At 54.8% G+C, this 23,095-nt stretch overlaps 2 protein-coding genes across 2 annotated transcripts; one reads left to right on the forward strand and one right to left on the reverse strand.

Moving 5' to 3' along the window:
- The first annotated feature begins 2,830 nt into the window (after nucleotides 1–2,830).
- On the forward strand, nucleotides 2,831–9,901 carry ARPC1B (actin related protein 2/3 complex subunit 1B). Its single transcript, XM_054390917.1, has 10 exons — nucleotides 2,831–2,923; nucleotides 5,426–5,499; nucleotides 6,223–6,327; nucleotides 6,703–6,925; nucleotides 7,171–7,278; nucleotides 7,357–7,563; nucleotides 7,820–7,895; nucleotides 8,107–8,303; nucleotides 8,813–8,903; nucleotides 9,574–9,901. Exons 2-10 carry the CDS (start codon nucleotides 5,436–5,438, stop codon nucleotides 9,610–9,612), a joined length of 1,110 nt encoding a protein of 369 aa, XP_054246892.1. The 5' UTR covers nucleotides 2,831–2,923; nucleotides 5,426–5,435; the 3' UTR covers nucleotides 9,613–9,901.
- Nucleotides 9,902–12,260: 2,359 nt separating this feature from the next.
- Nucleotides 12,261–22,904, reverse strand: PDAP1 (PDGFA associated protein 1). The gene is made up of 6 exons (XM_054391115.1): nucleotides 22,851–22,904; nucleotides 18,318–18,409; nucleotides 16,315–16,422; nucleotides 15,769–15,890; nucleotides 13,766–13,917; nucleotides 12,261–12,630 (listed from the first exon to the last, which is right to left on the reverse strand). Exons 1-6 carry the CDS (start codon nucleotides 22,861–22,863, stop codon nucleotides 12,572–12,574), a joined length of 546 nt encoding a protein of 181 aa, XP_054247090.1. The 5' UTR covers nucleotides 22,864–22,904; the 3' UTR covers nucleotides 12,261–12,571.
- Nucleotides 22,905–23,095: the final 191 nt, after the last annotated feature.

Below are 23,095 nucleotides of genomic sequence, written 5' to 3' on the forward strand. Positions count from 1 at the left end.
TGGAGAAGGTAAAATGAGTCCCTTTGCTCTGAAAAACCAACAAGCTTGAGGTCTGGTGGAGCTGCTCGTGGTTACTGCCTGAGAGAAGTGTGCATGGTAGAAGCCTGAGAACAGGTAGCAGGGATTTGTAATAGAGGAGGACCGAGCAAGGGAAGTACAACCAACCACCACTCAATGCTTCAGACTGCACCTCATGCACATGTGAGGGTGGGGATGGTGGCTCCCTGGGTTCCCAGGCTCTGCTCTGGGAGGACATTCTGCTACCAGCCCTCCTGCAGTGCCTGTGAGCCAGGGGGAAGGTGGGGGTGGTTGCTTTGCCTCTTACCGTTTCCTTGGTGGCCTCCCCCGCCTCCAGTGCTGTCCTATGTGTCCCATGTGGGTGAGAATTCAGGGCTGTGTTTAGCTAACCACAGCCTCAGCTTCTGGGCTCACAGTGCCTTTGAAAAGAGATGTTCACAGTCAAGTTCCTTGCAGACTGAATTACAGGGTAGCTGGTGCCTGTGTGTGCTCAACCTTACGCTCTCTTGGGGGCAAGAAATGTGGTTCTGCACAAGCAGGGATGCCAAAGGTGGTTCACCAGAGCCTGCCCAAAAGCCTCTCCAGCCTCTAAATGAAGCTGCAGAATTGCTGCTGCTTTTCATGCCCTCTGCCCCACCACCAAAAAAAAAAAAAAACAACCCAGAAAAAAGCCCCCTGTTGTCTCCTCAGCATCTGTGCACTGAGGTTGTTCCTCTGCAGCCTTTCAAGCATCCTTAAAATTCCCCTTTTAAGTTTCAAGACAACCTGCTCTGGGTGCAAGAGGCTCTTTCTCCTTAAGAAAAGGTGACAGAGCCCTGGATCAGGCTGCTCAGAGAGGTTGTGGAGTCTCCTTCGCTGGAGAGATTCCAAACCTGCCTGAACATTGTGATCCTGAGCAACCTGCTGTGGGTGACCCTGGGTTGGGATAATCTCCAGAGGCCCCTTCTGACCCTCACCATGCTGGGATCCTGTGAAAACGGAGGCAAAAGTAGGCAAGGGATTTAGCCAAACCTTGGGTCTGATCTGGCAAGAGACCCAGCAGGGCTGAGTCTTCATCCCTGACCTCCACAGCACTGGCTCAGTCCCCTGGGGAAAACCAAAGTTGTGTTCCAAACCAGTACGTCCCCAGCAGAGGCAGCTCCCTGCAAGTGTTAGCGCAGGCTCCGAGAGGAGCCACAGCAGGAGCAGCCTCGGGACCAGAAGGGATGAGGATGTGATGGCAGACAAGAAACTGCTCTGCAGGCAGTGCTGGGGGTGATGCCTTCCTCTCCCTTCTTGCAATAGCTCATCCCAGTTCCTCCTGCAGAAGTGAATCTGAGCTGTCCTTCAGTGCATCTCCACCTGAAGGGATCTGATGTGCAGAGGGACGGTCTCCTCTCCTGTGTCTTCGATCCATGCAGGTGAGAGCTGCTGGCCCTGGTGCAGGAGGCAGTGGTCAGAAAGCCTGAACCTGGTGAGGAGAAGAGGCAGAGCAGCTTACAGCCAAATGAGAACTAGAGCAAACACGCAGGCAGCAGGAAAACCAGAGAGCCACAACCTGTACTCGTGTGGGAGCTGTGTCCCTCTTGCTGCACTTGGGGCAATGGAAAGGCTTGGGATGAGGCTGGACACTGCAATGAGCAAAGTGCTGCTGGAGGATGAGGCAGCTTGCTGCTTCCATGAGGGACTTAAACCACTACAGGGACTGGCTCCAAGCCAGAGCTGCAGAGACCCACCACTCTCTGAGGACATCTCAAGATCTCCACGCATGTCTGCTGGGATTATGGCAACATGCATGAAGGGAAGAGTGGCTAACAGACCTGAGAACCAAGGGAGTGTTGAGCTGGCTGCTCAGTGCCCTCCTGCAGAGCCTTTGTTGACAGCTGACCCCTCACATGGGGATATATTCTGCAGCTCAACAATTAGGAGGTAATTGTGCCCATGTCCTGCAGCTGAGAAACCTCATCAGGGTCCTGCCTTCCCTGTGCAAGCCCTTGATGTGCTGCTGTCCTGCTTCTGTGAGTGACTTAGGGAGAAAAAAGGTGAGTACATCCCTCCAGGCATGCCTCTGCAGCAGGTTTGCAGCAGAGAAGCTGAAGCCCATCTCTCCTTTCCAGCACTTCCAGCAGGAGCTGAGCTTCTGGGAGTTACCCTGTCTGGTTGGGAATAGGTTAAAAATGAGTTACTCTGAAGAAGGAAGGAAAAAAGTAGAGGGGTGCGTGGCTGGGAGGTGGGGGTACACACATGGTGTGCTGGCACAAGCAGAGCTGTGACAGCAGCCAGCCTGAGCTTGGGACCCACTGGGCTCAGTGGGATGCAGGAACCAGCAGCAGCTGCTGAGGGTGACCAGATCCAGGCACCGCAGGGTCCTGCCAGGCTGCGACTGTCCCCCCCGGCCCTGGGAGGTGATGCCGGTGCACATCCTGCCCCGGGGGGGCTCCAACCATGGCTGTCACCTGCTGCAGGCCAGCACCCGCAGACTGAGCCTCCCTGCCACATCCACACCTCCCCCCCCCCACTCCCCCCCCCGCCAAAATGCTTTGAGGACCAGGGGTGAGCAACGCCTCTGCTGCTCGCGGGAGAGGATGGAGATCCTTTCCTCCACTTTCCCAGCCTCTTCCTTTCCCGGTGGGAGAGTTGCCCGCATCCCACCGGGCGCTGCCGGGAGCATCCCGGGGCCGGTGGCCCTTCCACGTGCGGTGATGGCGGAGAGGCCTGGCTCGCAGGCAGGGGCAGGGCGGCTGCTGAGCTGCTTTGCACTCCCCCAACGCCCACGTAAGGAAGTGGTTGCATTTCTCGGAGAGGAAAAGGGAAGTCAGGGCTGCCTCGGCGGGGCAGCCAGCAGCTCCCGCCGCTCGCTCCGGGCTGCCGTTCGTGTCGACTGCCCAGAGTCCATGAACTAGCCCTGCCCGCCCTGCCCAGCAAGGTAAGGACGAGGAGGCAGCTCTGCCACCCCAGCGAGGAGTTGGGACTGTCCCATGGGGGCTGTGGCCATCACCTCTCCCGATGCTCACACCCTGCTTGAGGGGAGGTGGGGATCTCCCAGTCAGGGCTGTTCGGGGATCTGGGGGTGGGTGCAGCTCGTGGGTTTTGTTGTCGCTGTGTTTGGAGCTTTTGTTTGTTTGTTTGTTTTCCTCTTCTTGCCAGCTTTGGCAGTAAGTTTAAGTTTTATTCCATTGCCCGACGCCCAGCAGCTGCAGGGGGTTGGAGAGGGTCCCCTGGCAGGGGTCCCACAGGGTTGGTGTTGGCAGAGCCAGAGAAGCCTGCAGGCTGCCTGCCTCTCCCCCTTGGGCATTAACTGCCTCGGGCTTCTCCCAGTGCAAGGAAGAGGAGGGTGTGACTAGCCTGCCGTCTGCTCTGGGACAGCTCTGTCCCCCCGAAGGCCAGGCTGGCTCCTGAGGTACCCCCCACCAGCGCTGGGAGCCAAGGATGGGTGTCCCCATCCTGACTGGCAGGGGTGTGGGGTGACACCCAGCAGCTGCCATGGGGAGCAGAGGGGCTCCCAGGGGTCAGTGCTGGGGGCTCAGCAGTGCAGGAGGACCAGGCCACCGTGGTGGCTGGGAACAGCTTCATAGGGTCCCACTGCTCCTGGTGGGACTATAGCCAAGTCCCTGTGCCAGTGGGGGCAAAACCCACCTCCTGCCACCCTGCCAGGCTCAGCAAAACTGAAACTACAGCTCCTGCAGCACAGCTTCCTCCCCGGACCGGGAGGAGCCCCCAGTGCTCGGCTGCTGCCAAGGTTTGGTTATCTCCTCCAAGGATGTTTCCGAACTGCTCGGCGCCTCGAGGCTGGCCAGGGAGATAAGGGAGCTGCACCGGGTCCCCATCCCGCCCCGTCTGGCCACCCCCGAATGCCCATTTCCCCCTCGAGAGCCTATGTGTCAAGCGAGCAGAGAGCCACAGCCCCTCCAATGCTCCTTCCTGCTGGGGAAGGCGCTGCTGAGCTCCCTGTGGGTCACCCCACGGCTCCCCACCCGGCGTGGGAGCATGGCTCGGCCCGTGGGGTGTCAGAACGGAACTGGCTGCAGGGAGTGATTGGAGCTCGAGTGGCCGAGCAGCCCTTGCTTTTCACCCTGGTGCTTGGAGGGTGGCTTCTGCTTCTGCCACTTTGACCGAGCCCATCCCTGCAGGGCTGGCATTAACTGGGTAAGCAGGAAGGTGCCCTGGGCAGGAGGGTCCAGGCCTCTGAGCATCTAAACCACCTGGACAAAAACAAACCAACCAAAAAAAAAAACCAAAAACCAAACAAACCCAAATCCCCAAAACAAACAAATGAAAACAAACAAACAAACAAACAACCCCCCAAAAAGCATCATGTTTGTGTCAGCAAATATAGAGCTGGAAAGGGCTGCAGCATGCCCTGACTCCCATCCGTCCTCCCCAGGAGCCACTTCATCCAGGTCCCCATTTCACACATTTTCCCTGCTCCCAGTCTTTTGCAGCTCCAGCAGCAGCAGCAGCCCCTCTTGCTGAAGGTTTTATTTGTCACTCATGGTGCAGCTCCAGCTGCAGAGCTCAGGGCAGGGGCAGGCGGTGGCAAAAGTTTTTGTACCCTTCTGTGGGTCTCCCTGTGCTGAACCCCAGCAGGATTGGTGGGGCTGAGGGTTGGGCAGCTCAAGGAATGTCCACATCCTCAGGGATGGTGTCACAGCTGGGCCTTGGCTCTGGGGTGTGTGACAGCAGAGCTTTGTGTCCTGCATTGATACTGGGAGGTCTCCACGTGCAAAAGGCGGATGCTGGAATTCCATGGATTTTCTTTTTGCCAGCACGGGGACAGAGGTTGGCTGGGAGAGGCTTTGTTCCTTCCCCCTGTACGGTTTTCAGCTGCCAAAGAAAATGGGCAGCATTCAGGGAGATCCCAAAAATAGCTGAGAGCAAACTGTGAGTAATCCCTGTCCGTCTGTCACACCCTGCCGAGGTGTTTCCCTGCATCCATGCCTTACCTCAGCCAGGTGGCCAAGGGGCTACTTTGAGCCCTTCCTGGTTCCATGGCACTCAGAGGGGGCCTGTAGGAAGCGGGGGCAGGATGACAGCAGTTTGGAGGTCCCTGGAAGCAGTCTCTGCTTTTCATCTGACTGTGGGGCACCTGACTAAGGAGTGTGGTCATGGGGTACCCAGCTGTGAGCACCTGGCCATAGGCACCCATGTGGTCCCCATGGGACACTCAGCATGGGGCACCCAGCCACAGGGGAGCACCATGGGGAACGTCTCCCTCAGCCCCACCCAGACCCTCCCTCACCCCCTTCCCAAGTTTGGGCAGTCTCTGAGCCTGGAAATCCTCAGGGAAACCCTTTCCCTGGTAGAGATGTGACACTGTGCTGCTGCTCCCGGTGGGAGGGAAAGTTTGGTGGGGCTGGGAGCTGGGTATTTGCCCCCGTGGCTGGAGCAGCATCTCCTGACAGCCACGGGGGTTGTGCCCTGTCCCCAGCTTGCAAGCCATGGCCTACCACAGCTTCCTGCTGGAGCCCATCAGCTGCCATGCCTGGAACAAGGACCGGAGCCGTAAGTATGGCCAGGACACCCTGTCCCCAGGTCCCCAGGGCCAGCTCCGGGCAGTGACTCTCCAGCTGCACAGCCCACAGTGTGTCCCGGGCAGGGCTGGGTTTGGGGGAAGCTAGTCCTGCCATGGACAGGTTTTGGGGCTGCAGATGTCCCCCTGCACCCCCCTGCTGGGGCAGAGGTTGGCACAGGGGCTGCCGGCACAGGGGCTGCCGGCACAGCGTCTGCCCCTGCGGCAGCTGGTGTGGGGAGGGACGGAGCAAGCAGTGGGAGCAGAGCAGAGCTGAGCAGAGCTGAGTGATTCATGGCCGATGGCATTTCCCGACGTGGGAGAGAACAAAAAGGTCTTTCTGTGCTCTGGCCATGGTGCCAGGCAGGCGGGACAGGACCGGGCTGGATGGGAGCTGAGCACTCACAGCTGCTCTGTCCCGGCCCAGCCTCTCTTTTCCCATCCCACCAGGCTGGGGAAGGGACAACCCTCGGCTGTCAGGTCTAGGGGAGGTTCTCCCTTCCCCACGGGGACACTTTGCAGGAGCAGGACCAGCTTTGGGACTGGGGGGCTCGGTGGGACCCCACCATGCAGGTGTGGCTCAATAGGATCCCAGCATGCCCTGCCTAGCCTGAAGCACAGGAAGGGGCAGATTGGTGCTGTCTGGTCCTGCTCCCTGCCCTAGCAGAGTCCATGACCCAGGGGAGGACTTTGCCCTGGTTGCTCTCACCCCACAGAGATTGCCCTCTGCCCCAACAACCATGAGGTTCACATCTACCGCAAGGATGGGGCCAAGTGGAGCAAAGTCCATGAGCTGAAGGAGCACAACGGGCAGGTGACAGGTGAGTCCTGGCTGAGGGAGGAGACAGGGACACAGGTAAGGGGTGACACTGGCAGCTTTTAGATGGGGGTAGAGGAAAGGAAGCAGGTTGTGTCTGTCTCTTCTGGCCTTGATCTAACATGTCAGAAGGCATCTGGAGTGGGATGAATAGGATAGATGGGATGGAGAGGCATGAGATGGATGGATGGGAGAGATGGGATGATGTGGAATGCTATGGGGTGAGATTATGTGAGACGGATGTAGGAGTAGGGCCGAGAGGAACTCTGGACTAAAGACCACCCAGAACAGCTCTGTCTTCCAATTGCTTCCAGCCCTGAGAGCCCCATCCCCATCTCCATGGCTTCCTGGGCCACCATCACTCCTCTCTGCTTTCCAGGCATTGACTGGGCACCTGAGAGCAACCGGCTGGTGACGTGTGGGACCGACCGCAATGCCTACGTCTGGACCCTGAAGGGCAATGTGTGGAAGCCCACCCTGGTGATCCTGCGCATCAACCGGGCTGCCCGCTGCGTCAAGTGGTCCCCCAGGGAGAACAAGTTTGCTGTGGGCAGCGGCTCCAGGCTCATCTCCATCTGCTACTTCGAGCAGGAGAATGACTGGTGAGAGCCTGCCCTGGGGCAGATGGATGGATGGATGGATGGATGGATGGATGGATGGATGGATGGATGGATGGATGATGTGGATGGAATGGATAGGATGGATGAGAAGCTGAAAGGGTTGTGGCCCAGGCAGCTCCTGGGGTTGCTTGGAGCCCTGACCACCCTCAGCCAATCCCCCTGAAAGCCCAGAGGGGTTCCTGAGGGTGGTGATTGTCCCTCCCTGATGCCTCCTGCTCTCCACACAGGTGGGTTTGCAAGCACATCAAGAAGCCCATCCGCTCCACGGTGCTCAGCCTGGACTGGCACCCCAACAACGTCCTCCTGGCTGCTGGCTCTTGCGACTTCAAGTGCCGGTGAGGGGCAGGCTGGGTTGGATTCCTGGCTCTGGTGCTGTGTCCAGGGATGCATGGTGAATCTTTTCTTCCACCCAGGATCTTCTCAGCCTACATCAAGGAGGTGGAGGAACGACCCAGCCCCACCCCATGGGGCTCCAAGATGCCTTTTGGGGAGCTGATGTTTGAGTCGAGCAGCAGCTGTGGGTGGGTGCACAGCATCTGCTTCTCGGCCAGCGGCGCCCGGGTGGCCTGGGTGAGCCACGACAGCACCCTCTGCCTCGCTGATGCCAACAGGAAGATGGCGTAAGCAGGGCTGGGGAGAGGAAGAGGGGTCTCAGGAAGAGGAGGGGTCTCAGGAGGGCTGGGAATGACTGTGCTGTGGGTGGCAGGAGGATCGACCCCAAAACTGACCCAGTGATGGAGGCAGCTGGGTTGAGTTGGCCCAAGCAGACATGGCTGGGGGAGGTGGTGGCAAGACCTCTGCTTGTGGTGTGCATCACAAGCTGTACCAGCCTCAGCACAGAGAGGCTGAAGCTCAGCTCACTGCCCTCCCTCCTAGTGTGGCCTCCCTGTGCACTGAGACCTTGCCCCTCCTGGCTGTCACCTTCATCACTGAAAACAGCTTGGTGGCTGCGGTGAGTCCAGGCTGGGGACGTGGGGTGGGTGCTGGGGTGGGTGCTGTGCTGGGCACTGCCAGGAGAATGCTGTGTTTAAGAAAAGGCTGGATGAGGCACTTAGTGCCATGGTCTAGCTGATTAGATGGTGTTGGGTTGATAGGTTGGACTTGCTGATCTTGGAGGTCTCTTCCAACCTGTTTGGTTCTGTGATTCTGTCCTGGTCCCCCAGGGCCACGACTGCTACCCCATGCTGTTCACCTACGAGGAGAGCCAGGGCACGCTGACCTTTGGGGGCAAGCTGGATGTCCCCAAGCAGAGCTCCCAGCGTGGCCTCACCGCCCGTGAGCGCTTCCAGAACCTGGACAAGAAAGCAAGCTCGGACACGGCCAACGCCACGCTGGACACCCGGCACAAGAACAGCATCAGGTGGGCACTGGGGGTGAGGGGGTGGAGGGCCAGGCTCAGCTGGGTCACCCCTGGCTCTTGCTGCCTGTCCTGGGGGCTGGGACAGCCCTCGACCATTCCTGGAGCATCACTGCATGTGGGTGGGGGAGATGGAGAGGTCCAGCTCCAAGACCTGGGACAACCATGGAGCCTCCCAGGAGCATCCCTGTGTATCCCTGAGCATCCCTACACGTGGGTGAGGGAAATGGAGAGGCAACTGGGACAGCCCTGAGAGCCCTTGGAGCATCTGAGCATCCCTCCACGTGGGTAGGAGAGATGGAGGTGTCCAGCCCCATGCCAACTACCCCACCACCCCCAAACAACTCCAGAGCATCCCTGGGTATCCCTGGGCAATCCAGGAGCACCCCCAGGCATTCCTGCACATGGGTGGGGGAGATGGAGGGGTGCAGCCCCACACCAACTAGTGGGCAGCCCTGAGGGCTCAGCAGGGCTCAGCAGCTGACTCCTCTCTCTCTCTTTGCATCCCACAGCCAGATCTCGGTGCTGGCAGGTGGGAAGGCCAATTGCACCCAGTTCTGCACCACGGGGATGGATGGTGGCATGAGCATCTGGGACGTCAAGGTGAGCTGTCCCTGTGGTCCCCCAAGGCTGGAGCACCCAGCATCAAACCCTGGTCAGCCACAACCCCAGCTGCAATCTCTGCCCCCACTGACATGCAGCTCTTTGCCCTGCTGGTGGGGCCCACAGGGGTTCTGCAGTTGGGGGTGAGATCTCCTGTAACCCAGGGGCAGCAGGACACCCCTGGAGTGGTGCATTCACTGCTCACCATCAGAGGAGGGATGGATGCCAGCCTTGTGCAGGGATCCAGCACCCTCTCCTGGCTTAGGCTTTGCACACATGGCTTGAAAAATGAGCCCAAACCAGATGAAGTTGGGATCTCATAGAATGTCACAATGGTGAGAGTTGAAAGGGACCTCTGGAGATCATCCAGTCCTACCCCCCTGTTAAAGCAGGGTCACTTGGATCACCTGGCATAGGAATGTGTCCAGGCAGGTTTGGAATCTCTCCAGATAAGGAGACTCCACAACCTCTCTGGGCAGCCTGCTCCAGGACTCTGCCACCCTCACAGCAAAGTTTTTCCTTATGTTTAAAGGAAAAACTCCATGGGGACAAGTTGGCAGGGACAGCTTCCCCCTGCCCCAGGCTGTGCTCACTTTTCACCTCCTCAACCACCTCCAGTTGTCTTCAAAAGCAAAAAGCTGATTACACATCACCTCCCCTTTCATTTTAGAGCCTGGAGTCAGCACTGAAAGATCTCAAGATCAAATGAAGGAACTACCCAGGAAGGGCATCCCTGCTGCCAGCCTGCCCCTGCTCTGCAGTGCCTGCCTGCTTTCCTTGCCAGCCCCTGTGCCAGGTGAGCTGGCCCTGATGCCAGCAGCTCGCTTCCCCAGCTGCCAGCCAGCCCTGGTGGCTGCTCTCAGGCAAAGGAAACAATTAATTGGTTTTTAGTACTTTTGTTATCATCCTGCCTGGTGCTGGTCAGACGTCGCTTGGAGAAGTCACAAATAAAGAAAGGATTTCCCTGTCTGAACCCAGGGCTGGGGGCTTTGGGAACACGTCTGGGAGCAGAGCACACCAGGCTGCTGTGCTGCATCTCACCAGGGTGCCCACATCCATTCTGCTGCCAGCTCTAAGGATGAACTGGGACCGTGAGGAGAAAAGGGAACAGCACATCCCCAGTCCCAGCTTCAACACCATTGCTAGAGAGGGTTGGTGGTGCAGGTGAGGATGGAGATGGGCAGGCATTGCAGGCTTCCCACATTGCTCCTGGCACTGAGCTCCTGGACACTGGTCAAATTCCACCAGGTGTGAAATTCCCCACCCTGGAAGCTGGCTTGGAAACCTTGAGCTGCCAAATCCATGATCCTGAAGGTCTTCTCATGAAACAGTTCTCTGGGTCTATGATTCTAATCAGAGCACTTCTGACTTCCACCTTCCTCCTAACTCCCAGCAAGCAGTCCCACCTCACAGGCACAGTGGGAGGACAAAGCTGCCCCCAGGAGTGCTGAGGGACCTTTGAGAAAGTGGATAAGCCTTTGTGTGTCCCAGAGCAGGGGTTAATCCCACGTGGGAAACCATGGACAGGGTCACACACTGCACAGAGGTGGGGGGAACCAGCCTGAAGTGGTTGGGAAGGGCTTTGGCAAAGGCAGGTGTGGTGGGGCAGGGCAGGCAGGATGCTTGCTCACTCCTGCAGCATCTGTGAAGGCAATGCTCCAGCTGTCACCAAAAGGAACCTGTGCAGTGACCTGGTTACTCCTCCTGTGAGCAGACCTTGCTGGAGCAGCTCAGGTTAAGCCCTGTTTCTGGTGGTGCCCCTCAAAGCAGAGCAGCCCTGGTACTGACCACAGCCCTGGTACTGACCACAGCCCTGGAGGGCAGTGCTGGCAGGCAGAGGCACAGTGCCATTGGGACTCTGGCCCAGTTGTCAGCAGAGGTGTGTTCTACTGGCAATTTTCCACCCACTCCTGTGTGTTCACTCCATGTGGCCAAGCCCCATCCATCTCCCCCCCACCTCCTCCACCCCAGGCATCAGCCCACAAGGACCATCCAGTTCCCCCCTGTAGCTGTTCTTCCTTCTCGAGCTGCCAGTGAGGGCACCTCTCCTGCTACCACTCATCTGTTGTAGCTGTCTGAAGCTACTTCCTGTCTCAAATCACACCTTGGGGCACAGAAACACAGCCTGGGGGAACAGCTCTAGAGCTTATGCCTTTGTCTGCAGAACATCCAGGACAGCAAATTCCTCACCAGTGGGCAGCTCCCAGTGTCACTCCCTGCTGCCCGAGTCCCTGCAGCCAGGCATGGACAGAACAAACTCCATTTGTCACTATACATCTCTCCAGCTATAAACTCCTTGCTGGTGACTCAAAGTGCTCTCTGCTCAGCTCTGAGGCCGAATCTCCTCCAGAAATGCTGATGACCCTGGCACAGACTGGCAGCAGGACTGCCAGGACCTCCCGGGGTGCAGTGGCTTACAGCATCTCCTGTTCCTTGCTCTGTGAAGTAGGACATCTGATGAGGGTGACAGTTCAGGGCCTGCCCTTCTGACACAGTGACTGGGTTAGACAGCAGCCTGAGGGGAATTGTTTTCACCACTGTGGTAACCAGCTTGTGCAAGACTTCCATCAGAGACAGCAGGGAGCAGAGAGCTTTTTGCCTGCAGGCTGCATCTGCTGCTGGAGCTTCTGAACCTTGAGCCAAATTCCACAGCACAAACAACAACAGCAAAAAAAGCAAAGCAGGGGACAAAGCAGGGGACACAGAGGTCACTACACCAGCAGACTGTGGCTGTGCCTCACACCTCAGCAGCAGCCTGGTCACTTCACACACACACACAAGAAGGGCAGAGCAGTTTTGATAACTTACATTTTAATCAGCCAAATATACAAGTTCTGGTGGTGGTGGGTTTGAATCTTTATCAAGTTTGGGGTTTTTTTTTTTTTTTTTTTTCCATTTGGGTCTGATACAATTCATGTTGTGGTTTGTTGGTTGCTTTGTTTTGTTTCCTTCAAGCAAAGGATGATGTGGTTAAAAACTGGCACTATCTCTAATAAGGAGAAGGAAAACAAACAAACAAAATAAAATGAAGAGGAGGGAAAAGGGGAGACTGGCTGCAAGAAAGGAGGGATGAAACCAGGAAGGAACAGCACTCCAGCTGTCCATGAAGTCAGGCTCCCAGCTTACACTGCAACACCCTGCAGCACAATTTGTTGGGCTGTCGGCCCCAAAAGATTCCTCAGATGCATTACCCACTGGGCTTTCACTTGCAAGTCAAAGCCCCCACCCCATGCCCCACCCCACAATGCCCCCACAATCTATAGTCTTGCAATCTAATATTTGAAGCACCTCCCCTCCCGCACAGCTTCCTCCCTCCCACCCTGCCCCCCTTTCTCTATGAGTTTTTTAACCCTAAAACCAGCAAAAAAAAAAAACCCAAAACCAAAACCCAAAACCCCCAAACCAACCCCAAACATTCAGGTTTCCAAACTGTTACAGAGAATTGCTGTTCAGCACAGTTCTGCACCGAAGAGAGCAGCTGCCCCTAACCCCAAATGGAAATCTGTGCCAGGATGAGGACAAACACATCGTCAGTGTCTCTGGGAGGTGAAGGGGAGGTCGATGCCGCAGTACCTCCTACGTGGCAGCTATGGGATGCAACACGACAGAGCTCCTGGCAGGCACCAGGCACAGTTCCCTGGCAATTCCTCCTCTTCCATGTCCTGTGCTTACTTGTTAAGGGATAGTGACTGCAGTCTTCTGCCTGCCATGGCTGCTTCGTCTTTTGCTGCAGGAGGAAGAGAACAGAGGTTAGAATCATAGAATCAGTCAGGGTTGGAAGGCACCACAAGGCTCAGACAGTTCCAACCCCCCTGCCATGGGCAGGGACACCTCACACTGGATCAGGCTGGCCAGAGCCTCATCCAGCCTGGCCTTAAACACCTCCAGGGATGAGGCCTCAACCACCTCCCTGGACAACCCATTCCAGGCTCTCACCACTCTCATGGGGAAGAACTTCTTCCTCATGTCCAGTCTGAATCTCCCCACTTCCAGCTTTGTTCCATTCCCCCCAGTCCTGTCACTACCTGATAGCCTAAAAAGTCCCTCCCCAGCTTTCTTGTAGGCCCCCTTCAGATACTGGAAGGCCACAATAAGGTCACCTCAGAGCCTTCTCTTCTCCAAACTGAACAGCCCCAACTCTTCAGTCTGCCCTCACAGCAGAGGAGCTCCAGCCCTCTGCTCATCCTCGTGGCCCTTGTGCCAAATGCTGTCACTTCATGGCATAGGGCAGGGACTAGAGGTGGTTTGACAGCCCCAGACTGAACTGCTGCTAGCCACGGACAGTGAGGGAACAGGAGAAAAATCCACCCTGCCAACCCCTGCTAGATGCCCTCCAGAGGCAAGAGGAGCTGCCCCTCCCTTGCACGTTCCCTTCCAGCCTTGCCCTCTCTTTCAGGCATCCACAAAATTACCCTGATGCACAGATTTCTCACTGAGATGAGTGTCTTCAGGCTTCTGTTTCACATCTATCAGAGCTGAAGAGAAAGTCCAGGCAGGAGAGGAGTGCTGCACACTCCCTGAGCAGTCTGGATCCCCAGCACACAAGGCAGATAAATCACACCCAGCACATGGAACCTGCTAAACCCCCAAACCGGAGCAAGCATCGCCTGGGAGGCTGAGGACAGTGCAGTTATGGAGGGCAATTCCCTTCCCTCGGGCCCTGCTCCCTGTTCAGATGGCCCAGAGCTTGACAAAGCTTTGTGAGAAGGGAACAGCTGAACCTGGTTTCGGTGAGAGGAGCTGTGCTGACACTCAGCAACACCAGGCAGTGAGAGAGGAGGGACTGCAGAGCATGAGAGCACAAATCACACCCATGGCAGCCATGGAGAGGAGGAGGAGAGGAGGATGAGCTGCTCTCTAACCTTTTCTTTCTTCCTCTTTCTTTCTGGCAGCTTCTTCCCTTTGCTTCCGAATGATGGCTAGCCGGGCGAGGTCTGCCTTGGCTTGCTCTGTTTTACCAGCCAGGTGCATTTTCATGTACCTCTCTTTTGCCTTCTGTTTCTCTATTTCCTCTCTGTTGGAGGGAAACACACCAGTCACCAGGGCATCCAAACACAGCATCACAGCACATCAGGGCTTAGAAGGGACCTTTGAAGATCATCCAGTCCAACCCTCCCCTGCCAGAGCAGCACCATAGAATCCAGCACAGGTCACACAGGAACTCATCCAGATGGGTCTGGAAAGTCTCCAGAGAAGGAGACTCCACAACCTCTCTGGGCAGCCTGTTCCACTGCTCTGGGACCCTCACAGGGAAGAAGTTCCTCCTCATGTTGAGGTGGAACCTCCTGTGCTGGAGTTTATATCCATTACCCCATGTCCTATCCCAGGGTGCAGCTGAGCAGAGCCTGTCCCCTGCCTCTTGACCCCCAGCCCTCAGATATTGACAAACATTTATTAAATCCCCTCTCAGTCTTCTCTTCTCCAGGTATGGGCAGAGAAGAGGAGGCTTGCTGACTGGGAGGACAGAGATGAGATTGCCCACAAGAACGGTGAGGCCCTGGCACCAGTTTTCAAGCACAGGTTATACCTACTGCAAGGTTTGAACATGACAGAGATTATTTCTACCCTCATTCAGCTAAATAAGGATACTGGCACACAATGAGGCCAGAGGAATCAGCCCCAGACTGCAGAGCCCCAGGACGTGTTTTCCCCAGCCTTACCCTCCAAGGTGTACCTCTGCTGCAGCAATCTAGCCCAAGCTTAAATCCTTCACTCTGAAACTCTCCACTGCTAAATGGAACTAGAAGATTAAGCTTTGTTAAGCTTTGGTTTTCGTTTTAGTCATCTGCTCTGATAAAAATTCCACCATGACCCCCAGAATGTGGGAAATGGCCACCTGTCACTAGGGCACCTTTGGCAGCAAGATTAAAGCAGACCCCAAGGTGACCTCGGGTTAATGGCTTTCAGTTACATCTGATTTTTGGCATAAGACTGCAGGCAAGTGATGGCCTACACCTGCTGCACAGCAACAAACTTCACTCTTAGTGCACCCGGCCAAGCTGCCTGGCTCTTGGATGGCCACAGCCACTCCCAGAGGGCAGACAGCTTCTGTGCACTTTGTAAGGAAGGACATTTTGAAGCACAGCAAGTCCTGCTCCACGTTTTGCTGCTGTTCAATGTCTGCTTAAAGCATAGACACCTTTAAAGGGCTTTCCTGAAACACCAGCACATACACAACAGGAAATCACAGAATGTTAGGGGCTGGAAGGGACCTCAAAGCTCATTCAGTCCAACCCCCCTGCCAGAGCAGGATCACCTGGAGCAGGTCACACAGGAACTCATCCCAGCAAGTTCTGAATATCTCCAGAGAGGGCAGCTTGTTCCAGTGCTCTGTCACCCTCACAGTGAAATAATTCTTCCTCCTGTTTCCATGGAACTTCCTATGCCTCAACTTCCACCCATTGCCCCTTGTGCTGGCATTGGGCATTGCTGAGCAGAGCCTGGCTCCAGCCTCTTGGCACTCACCCTGCACATCTTTATCAACATGAAGGAGGTCAACTCTCAGGCTCCTCCTCTCCAAGCTCAAGAGCCCTCAGCTCCCTCAGGCTCTCCTCATAAGGAAGATGTTCTACTCCCTTAATCATTTCCATGGCTCTATGCTGGACTCTTTTTCAAGCAGTTCCCTGAGGTCCTTCTTGAACTGAGGGGCCCAGGACTGGACACAACATCCCAGATGTGACCCCCGGGGCAAAGCAGAGAGGGAGAAGAACCTTTGTCGACCTACTACACCCCTTTTAATACAACCCAGGATACTATTGGCCCTCTTGGCCACAAGAAACACCTCCCTGTTCCAAGCTGCTGCCACCAGGGAGGCTGGAATGCCAGGAGGACAGCAGCTGGTGCAGAGGCTGCAGGCCAGACTCACCGCTCCCGTCGCGAGAGCTCCTTAGGTCCATCCAGGTCCAGCTGAGTGACTTTTTTGGTGGTCTGAATGACACGGTTGGGATTCTCTATGTCTATCAACCCTTCCACTCCTTTGCGCTTTTGCTGAGGTTCAAGAACGAGAGGGAGGTTAAGAAGCTCTCTCACACCCCACACTGTGTTGTAGCAGAGCTCAGCAAACACACTGCAACGAGCCCCAAAAGCACAGAATTCGAGATGTTTTCACTACCGGACAGCAAACCCCTTCAGGAAGCAAGATTTATACCATGAGGCATCTCAAATCTTCTTGCCTTTGCATTTTGCATTAAAAAAAAAAAAACCCAAACAAACCAAAAAACCCCACAAGCTTTCGTTCTGAGGACAAAATGCTGTCAAGTAAGGTTTTTGGGTATAGTTCCTCCATGCAAAGTTTACTCTGACTACGTGAAATTTACTCCGACTAGCTCTCAAAGAGACCCCAGAGTCAAGAACACGCTGCCCAAGAATCTGGGTGGTGCAGAAGCATTAAGTGCCCTGAGAATACCAGTACCTGATAATTCTCATCATCTTCATCACTCTCATCTGAATCTAAAGACTTCTTCTCCTTTTTGGGGTCCCCTGTTGCTCCTTCGCCTCCTTCCTCTTGCTCCTCCTCTTCCTACAAAATCGCAGGCAATTAGAGACAAAGGTCTGTCAGTGAAAATCCCAGCCCCAGCAGTGACTCTTAAGTGAGACCATTTGAGTCTCTGACCATTTAAGAGACCATAAATGAGACTCTGAAGTGACAAGAGGACACTGGTGTTCCTGATGTGGCCCTGCTGACACTAAGGGTGCCTGGCTGTTAAAAACCAAGAACCCATTCTCAGCACCTAAGTGTGGATCACCTGCCCCAGCAGATCACCTCAAACCAACTCTGCTGTTCTGTGTCACAGGCGAGGAAAAAGGATTGTAAAAGGCAGAACTGGCACTTTACTTTGCCCAAATAAAAGATCTCCAGGAATTATTTTGGCCCTGGTTTCTCAGGGACTGGAATGCAGTGTAGTACTGTATCCCATGCTGGATCTAGATAAAAACAAAGAAGCAATTTGACAAGCAACAACCAGAACATTAATATCTAAGAAATTACAGCCCCTTTAACACCACTGTTACCAGCCAGAGGTCTAGGAATTCCTTTGTAAAGCAGTGCAAGGTATGATCAGAGGAACCAGCATGGGTGTGAGTAGTTTGCTTTACCACTGGCAAACATCCCTTGCTGCAGCTGCTGGCAAAGTGGATGAGCTTTAGGCAGTAAGAAAAGGAATTTTTCTTTTTTTAAGCTTTCCCTAACAAAGCAGCATTAGATGTAACCATCACTATGTGGTATGGATTAGCACCAAAACAAGGAAACCCTCCTCAGAGAGCAGCTATCTGGTTAGTTTGGAAACAAGACAAACATTTCAAGCGGGGTCCTGCTTGCTCTGTTCCATTTCCAGATGGTTTTGGGGTTTTTTTTTCTTTTATTAACACCTCCGCAGCAGAGGAAGCTCACAAAGTTTGTGAGTGACATCGCACTGGGAGGAGCTGGAATCGTTTGGGCAAACAGGATCAGACCCACAAGTGGTTTCAGGATTTGGAAAGATGGCAGGAAACCAAGAGGGTGGAATCAAAACAAACCCAGAGGAGCTAAGACTTGGGAAGAAGAAACCCAACACAAAGTGGGAATATGAGGCTAAGCAGCAAACCACACGATGCATCTCGAGTTACAGCTGGTCACAGCATTAAAAAGGAGTCAACAATAGGGCTCATAGCTGCTTGAGAGAGTAATAACCTTCCTCCTGGAGGTATTCATCAGTATTTCCTACATGGGGTATAATTATCCTACTGCAGTCAGTGCTGTGAGGCTTCAGCTGCCAGTTGTGCCTCTGGGCTTAGGCAGCACTTTCAGCAAGTCACAGGAAAACGGCAGTGAGAGTGACAATTTGGGAATACAAGAGAGCAAGTGCCACAAAAAGTAGCCATGCCTCTTATAATGCCTGTTAGGGAGTTGTAGAAGCTTGGGGAGCTGTCACCATCTGATGCTGGGGCACAGAAACATGCCCAAAACAGGACTCAGGCCAGGAAACTGTTATCTCCCTCTACAGGTCAGAGGCAAACAAGAAAATCGTGTGTGTGCAGGAAGTCAAAGGAGTTTGGTCTTCTAAGTGTAGAGGACAAAGAGGGCAAACACAGTAACTTCAGCATGAAGATGGGAGCCCTATTTCTGCAGAGCCAAGCTGCAGAGCACAGATGCAAAAAACTACCTGACACTGGGGACTAGAATGATTAAATATAGGGGAAAAGATGTCTAGAGCTGCTGTGTAATCATCTTCCCTATCGTGAACCGGGTGGTCTACATCACCTCACTTCTGCAAGGAACCAGATTGGATCCCACCTTGCAGCCTCCCCAGGCAGAGATATTCAGGAGTCATCCAGAAGGAGCTGCAACACTCAACCAAGCTCCATTTCTCCTGAACTGCAGGCTGAGCACAAGCCAGGATGTATGACAGCAAGCACACCAGGTAGGCAAACACGTACCCTGGCCTTCTGCTTTTCTGCTTGGAGCTGGGCATCAATCTCTTCAGGACTTGTGTATTGTCTTGCTCGGCCTTTGTGGCCTCCTTTTCTACCTGCACAAAAAAACCCAACATTGATAAATGCTTTAGTAATCAGTTTCCAGAAAGGTCTACTTCTCCTGCAGCACTCTCTCTGGATTTTAGGTGCAGGCAGGACAAACCAAAATAGCTCCTCTGATAGAATCTAATGAGGAAAGGACACGTTGAACCTGCCAGTCTCTGTGAAGCATTCCAAGGATTCTGGGTAAGCTGCACAGAGGAGTAGGATTATTGATCCATAGAAAGGTACTTGGAGAATCATAGAATGGTCCAGGCCAGAAGGGACCTCCAAAGCTCATCCAGTCCAATCTTCCCACAGGCAGCAGGGACATCCCCAACTAGATCAGGTTGCCCAGGGCCTCATTGAGTCTTACCTTGAATATCTCCAGGGAAGAGGCCTCAACCACCTCCCTGGTCGTGGTTGTTCCACCACCCTCATAGTGAAGAACTTCTACCTGATGTCCAATCTAAATCTGCTCTTCTCCAGTTTGAGGCCATTGCCCCTGGTCCTGTCACTGCAGGCCTTTGCAAACAGTCTCTCCCCATCCTTCCTGTACCCCCCTTCAGGTACTGGCAGGCTGCTATCAGGTCTCCCTCAGCCTGTCCTCGTAGCAGAGGTGCTCCAACCCCCTGATCATTTTCGTGGTCCTCCTCTGGACCCTCTCCATCAGGTCCATGTCCTTCCTATATTGAGGGCTCCAGGTGAGGTCTCACCAGAGCAGAGCAAAGTGTCAGAATCACCTCTCTGGCTCTGCTGGCAATGCTGCTTTTGATGCAGCCCAGGATGTGATTTGCCTTCTGGGCTGCAAGCTCACCCTGCCTGCTCATGTCCAGTTCTTTCCTTCCCCTTGGGCTGGCTTTGGAGACACCAGAACAGAGCACAGCCCATCAGCTGTACAGTGTTTTCCAACTGAAGCACGGGGAGGGAGCCAGGAAAGGTCTTCCCCAAAGAGGGTACTGCTGCTCCTCAACCCTTGCAGAGCCCTGACAGCACTTACCAGGCAAGAAGCCTCCAAGTGCCCCCTCAGCTGTGGTGGCACCACCCTTCCTTGCCCACCCATGCTGACGCCTGTGGCCCCTCTGATTCACTTCCTGGCCTGGCAGGGGCTGCAGCTCTCCCTGTGCTTCCTGTGCAGGAGGGCTCAGGGCTCACAGCTCACAGCCTGTTCCTGCAGCAGCCAGGGCTCCAGCCAGCTCTCCCACATGCTTGCCTCCTCAGCCCCTCCCCTGCACTGTGCCTGTGCCAAGAGAAAAGAGGAAGCTAATTGGACAAAAGCTTTGGGAATTATAACAAGAGCTGAAGAACTACTCAAAGGAGCCTCCATGTTTTACTGCTTAATAAGAGGGAAACAAAAACAGGCTCTAGAAACCAGGGAGAGGTTAGCTGGCTGCCCTGCCTGGCTAAGATCTGCCCTCCAGTTCAAAATTCTGTTGATTAATGAGTTGCTGAAGCCATTAATGCTTCCTGCAAGTGACTGCTGTTTGTGTTCCCACAGCTCAAAGAACTGCTGGAAAGCTGGAAGCTGAATGCAGTCACTCAGTCTCCAGCCTTGAGCCAGGGAGCTCCAGGTACAACCAGAACACGAGACTGGCAACAAGCAAACAGCTCAGGCTGGGGAGCTCTCTTCTACTGATGGAGTCTTGGATGTCCAACAGAAGGTGCAGGAAAGCTTCTTACTCTCTCTCACCCTTCCCACTTCACCTGCTGGGGACACCAGAAACCTTACGGTGGTGGGGAGAGCTGAGGGGATCATCCCTTCCTCATTGGGACTGCACAAGACAGGTAGGGAAGATCTGTCACCACTGCACTGCTGTGCCACAGACATGTCTGGCTGCACCACGGCACTCGGAGGGACAGGAGGCACCAGGGCTGGCAGCCTCGGGAGGCTGCAAGCTCCAGAGGGTCACTGGTTTTGGACCAGCCCTCCTGGCTCACCACAAACTCTCAGACAGTTTAGCTCGGTAAAAGCTGAGCTGTGGAATCAGTTACTGCAGAGACTCCCGAGGTGTTTTCCTCATGTGAGCAGCAACCAGACTCTTCCCTCTGAACTCAGCTGTGAAAGTTTGTGGGTACACAAACCATAAGCACAACCAAAAGCTTTGCTGCACCCAAAGATGTCTGTTTGTTGTTTGCCTGCTCCTGACCATCCCGCCCAGCTCTGGGAAGGAGGTCTGTCACCGGAGTGCTCTAACCCAGGAGACATTGCCTCACTGCCCAGCAAATGACATCACTCTAAACAGAACAGTAACGTCCCTGACACACTACAGAACACCAAGAAAACCCAAACAAACCAAACCAAGGCCCTGCTACAAGCTTAGCCAAGGTCAGGCAGCTTTGTCCAGCAGGGCTCACAATTCCATGCTAGGCTCAGAACTGAAGCACACAAAAGCCTTATTACTGCAAACCAACAGCAGTGATAAGGAGGAGAAGGGAACTCAAGAGAAATTATCTTACATTAAATGCCTAAAAAGAAGCAAATGGAAGAGTGAATCAATCTCATTGACATCCAAGCCTCTCCTCTGAGCAGGAACAGCAGCAGCTGGAGGGGCTGTGGGAGCTCAGCACAGGGCAGGGCTCTGCTCTTCACAGGGAGCTCAACCCATAGGTTGGGTAAGTGAAATGCCAGCCCTACGCCTGCCACTGACCTGCAGCATCATGCTGAACAACTCATTGACTCTGTGCCTCAGTCTCCCTGTCTATCAAATAGGGATAATGATTCTTATCTTCCCCTGTGAACCACTTTTAAAGGATCATCACCTGCAGATTTCACCCATGGTAAAAGACAATGAGTGCCTCAGGCAGGCACACATTCAAACACATTTGTCTTTAGCCCTAAACAGCTTAATTAAGGAATTTAAAGCAAAGAGAATGGAAGAAGAATCACTTAAAAAAAAAAAAAAGCAGATAAAATAAAATCAAGATATTAAAAAAAAAATAACCAGAAATGATCCTGTAACAAAATTTATTATTGGCTGGTGAAAACACACACCACAACCAACCCCCCCCTTTTCCTAGTAAACAGTGAGTGCAGAAATCCACTCTCCTGCCAACAAAACATTAACTCCTACTGACTCAAGGGAGGAAGTGAGCAAAGATCCCTCTTTTCCCAAGAAACAAAAGGTTTGAAACAAGCATTTAAAGCTGTACAATGAAATACAGAGCAGGAAATCCTGAGTTATGGGGCATTTAAATACAGCAGCTGGGGCTATAACCCACCACAGTTCTTTGCCCTCACCAAAAATAACTGAAAGCTTCAGCCTTATCTATTAAAATGGTGTAAGTGGACACAAAGTGTTGAAAGAAAATCAAACCAGGGAAGCAGATTTGGTACTAAAGCTTGGGAAATGCTGATGAAATAAACCAGAGCAAAGTGCAGAGAAGATGAATGACATGGGCTGGTTTACATTAATGTATACGACTGGGGTTTCACAGACGCTCACACAAGAGCCAATTATGCAGATGGTGCATCTGGAGAAGGTTCTGGGTGGATCCAGCTCAGCCCTGACAGCTTGTCAGTCCTTCATTACTTCTCCTTAATCACACATGCAAGTCAGTACCCGCTCCGCAATACCCAGATGCGGAGCTGATGGAGCCACATGAAAGGAGTCACGTTTGAAGCTCCTGAGCCCAAGACCACTTCTCCATCTTCCCAACACTACCGCCCCTCTGGGCCAGACCCTTGGTCTGGTCACTCAGATTTTTAGTATCCAGCCCCAAAGACCTCCAACATCGATCCACCGAGATGGGAAAGATGTCAGCCACCACACGCGGCCTGTGCCCCCAACATGCCTCCCGGGATCCGCGGTCTAGATGTTAAACTCTCCTCCCTGGGCGTTCCTGTGCCCTAATCCCTGCCGGGGGAAAGCGGCTGCAGCACATGGGGCCCAGCCCGCTCCCGATCCCACGGGAGGGACCTGGCATCCCACGGCCCAGCTACCCCCAGGCGCTGCTGCGATCCCATTACACTTATTGGGGGCATGGAATGGGAGCCCCAGCTCTGTAAGAAACTTGGGGAAGCTGCCATTTCTCCGCGTGGCGGGGGCAAGGGGCTGAGAAAAGAAACCGAGAGCCCCACGGAGGCCATCCAGAGCTGGGAGGCGAGGTGCGGCCAGGGGACCTCCCCCCAAGAATCTCTGCAGGCGAAGAGGGGAAGACGAGATCCCCCTCACCAAGCTCCTCAAGACTGGGTAAAGAGGAAAGAAATCTCCCTTCAGACCCAAGGGCGGGAAACGAGGCCTGCTTCCTTCCAGGAGCCTCCACAGCCGAGGTGGCGGGGGGAGAGGCCGAGTCCTGCCGCCCCCGCCTCGAGCTTCCATAGCCGTTGCCTCCCCACACGCCCCTCCTCTGCTCCCGGGGCCTGAGGGGCCTCTCCCTCCGCTCAGTTCCCTCCCTTCCATTCCCGTGGCTTCCCGCGGCTTCCCGCAGGGGTGATTCCCGGCCCGGCCCGGCCCCCACCTCCTTTCGGCATCGCGGCGGCGATGGCGGCTGCGGCAGCTGCAGCGAGGCCCCCCCCAGCCGGCCCCGAGTGGCGACCCGGAAGCGGAAATCACCCCACGCCCGCGCGCGGCCCCCGGCGCCCGCCCAGGCCCCGCCGCCCGCGAGGCTCCCGCCGCGAGGCTGTCCTAGCGCCGCCTCTCCGGCTTCCCCCCCACAGCAGAGCTCCGCTCCCCTGCCCGCTGGCCCGCGCTCTCCGCTCTGCC

This window comes from Indicator indicator, chromosome 22, assembly GCF_027791375.1.
Source record: "Indicator indicator isolate 239-I01 chromosome 22, UM_Iind_1.1, whole genome shotgun sequence".
NCBI classification, from domain to species: domain Eukaryota; kingdom Metazoa; phylum Chordata; class Aves; order Piciformes; family Indicatoridae; genus Indicator; species Indicator indicator.

Coding starts and splice junctions, on each gene's coding strand:
- ARPC1B (XM_054390917.1), top strand. CDS start 5,436: ATGGCCTACCACAGCTTCCTGCTGGAGCCCATCAGCTGCCATGCCTGG. Junction 6,328..6,702: donor GCACAACGGGCAGGTGACAG/GTGAGTCCTGGC, acceptor TCTGCTTTCCAG/GCATTGACTGGGCACCTGAG. Junction 6,926..7,170: donor TTCGAGCAGGAGAATGACTG/GTGAGAGCCTGC, acceptor CTCTCCACACAG/GTGGGTTTGCAAGCACATCA.
- PDAP1 (XM_054391115.1), bottom strand. Junction 16,423..18,317: donor CAGAAAAGCAGAAGGCCAGG/GTACGTGTTTGC, acceptor GCGATTTTGTAG/GAAGAGGAGGAGCAAGAGGA. Junction 15,891..16,314: donor AAGATGATGAGAATTATCAG/GTACTGGTATTC, acceptor CTTGAACCTCAG/CAAAAGCGCAAAGGAGTGGA.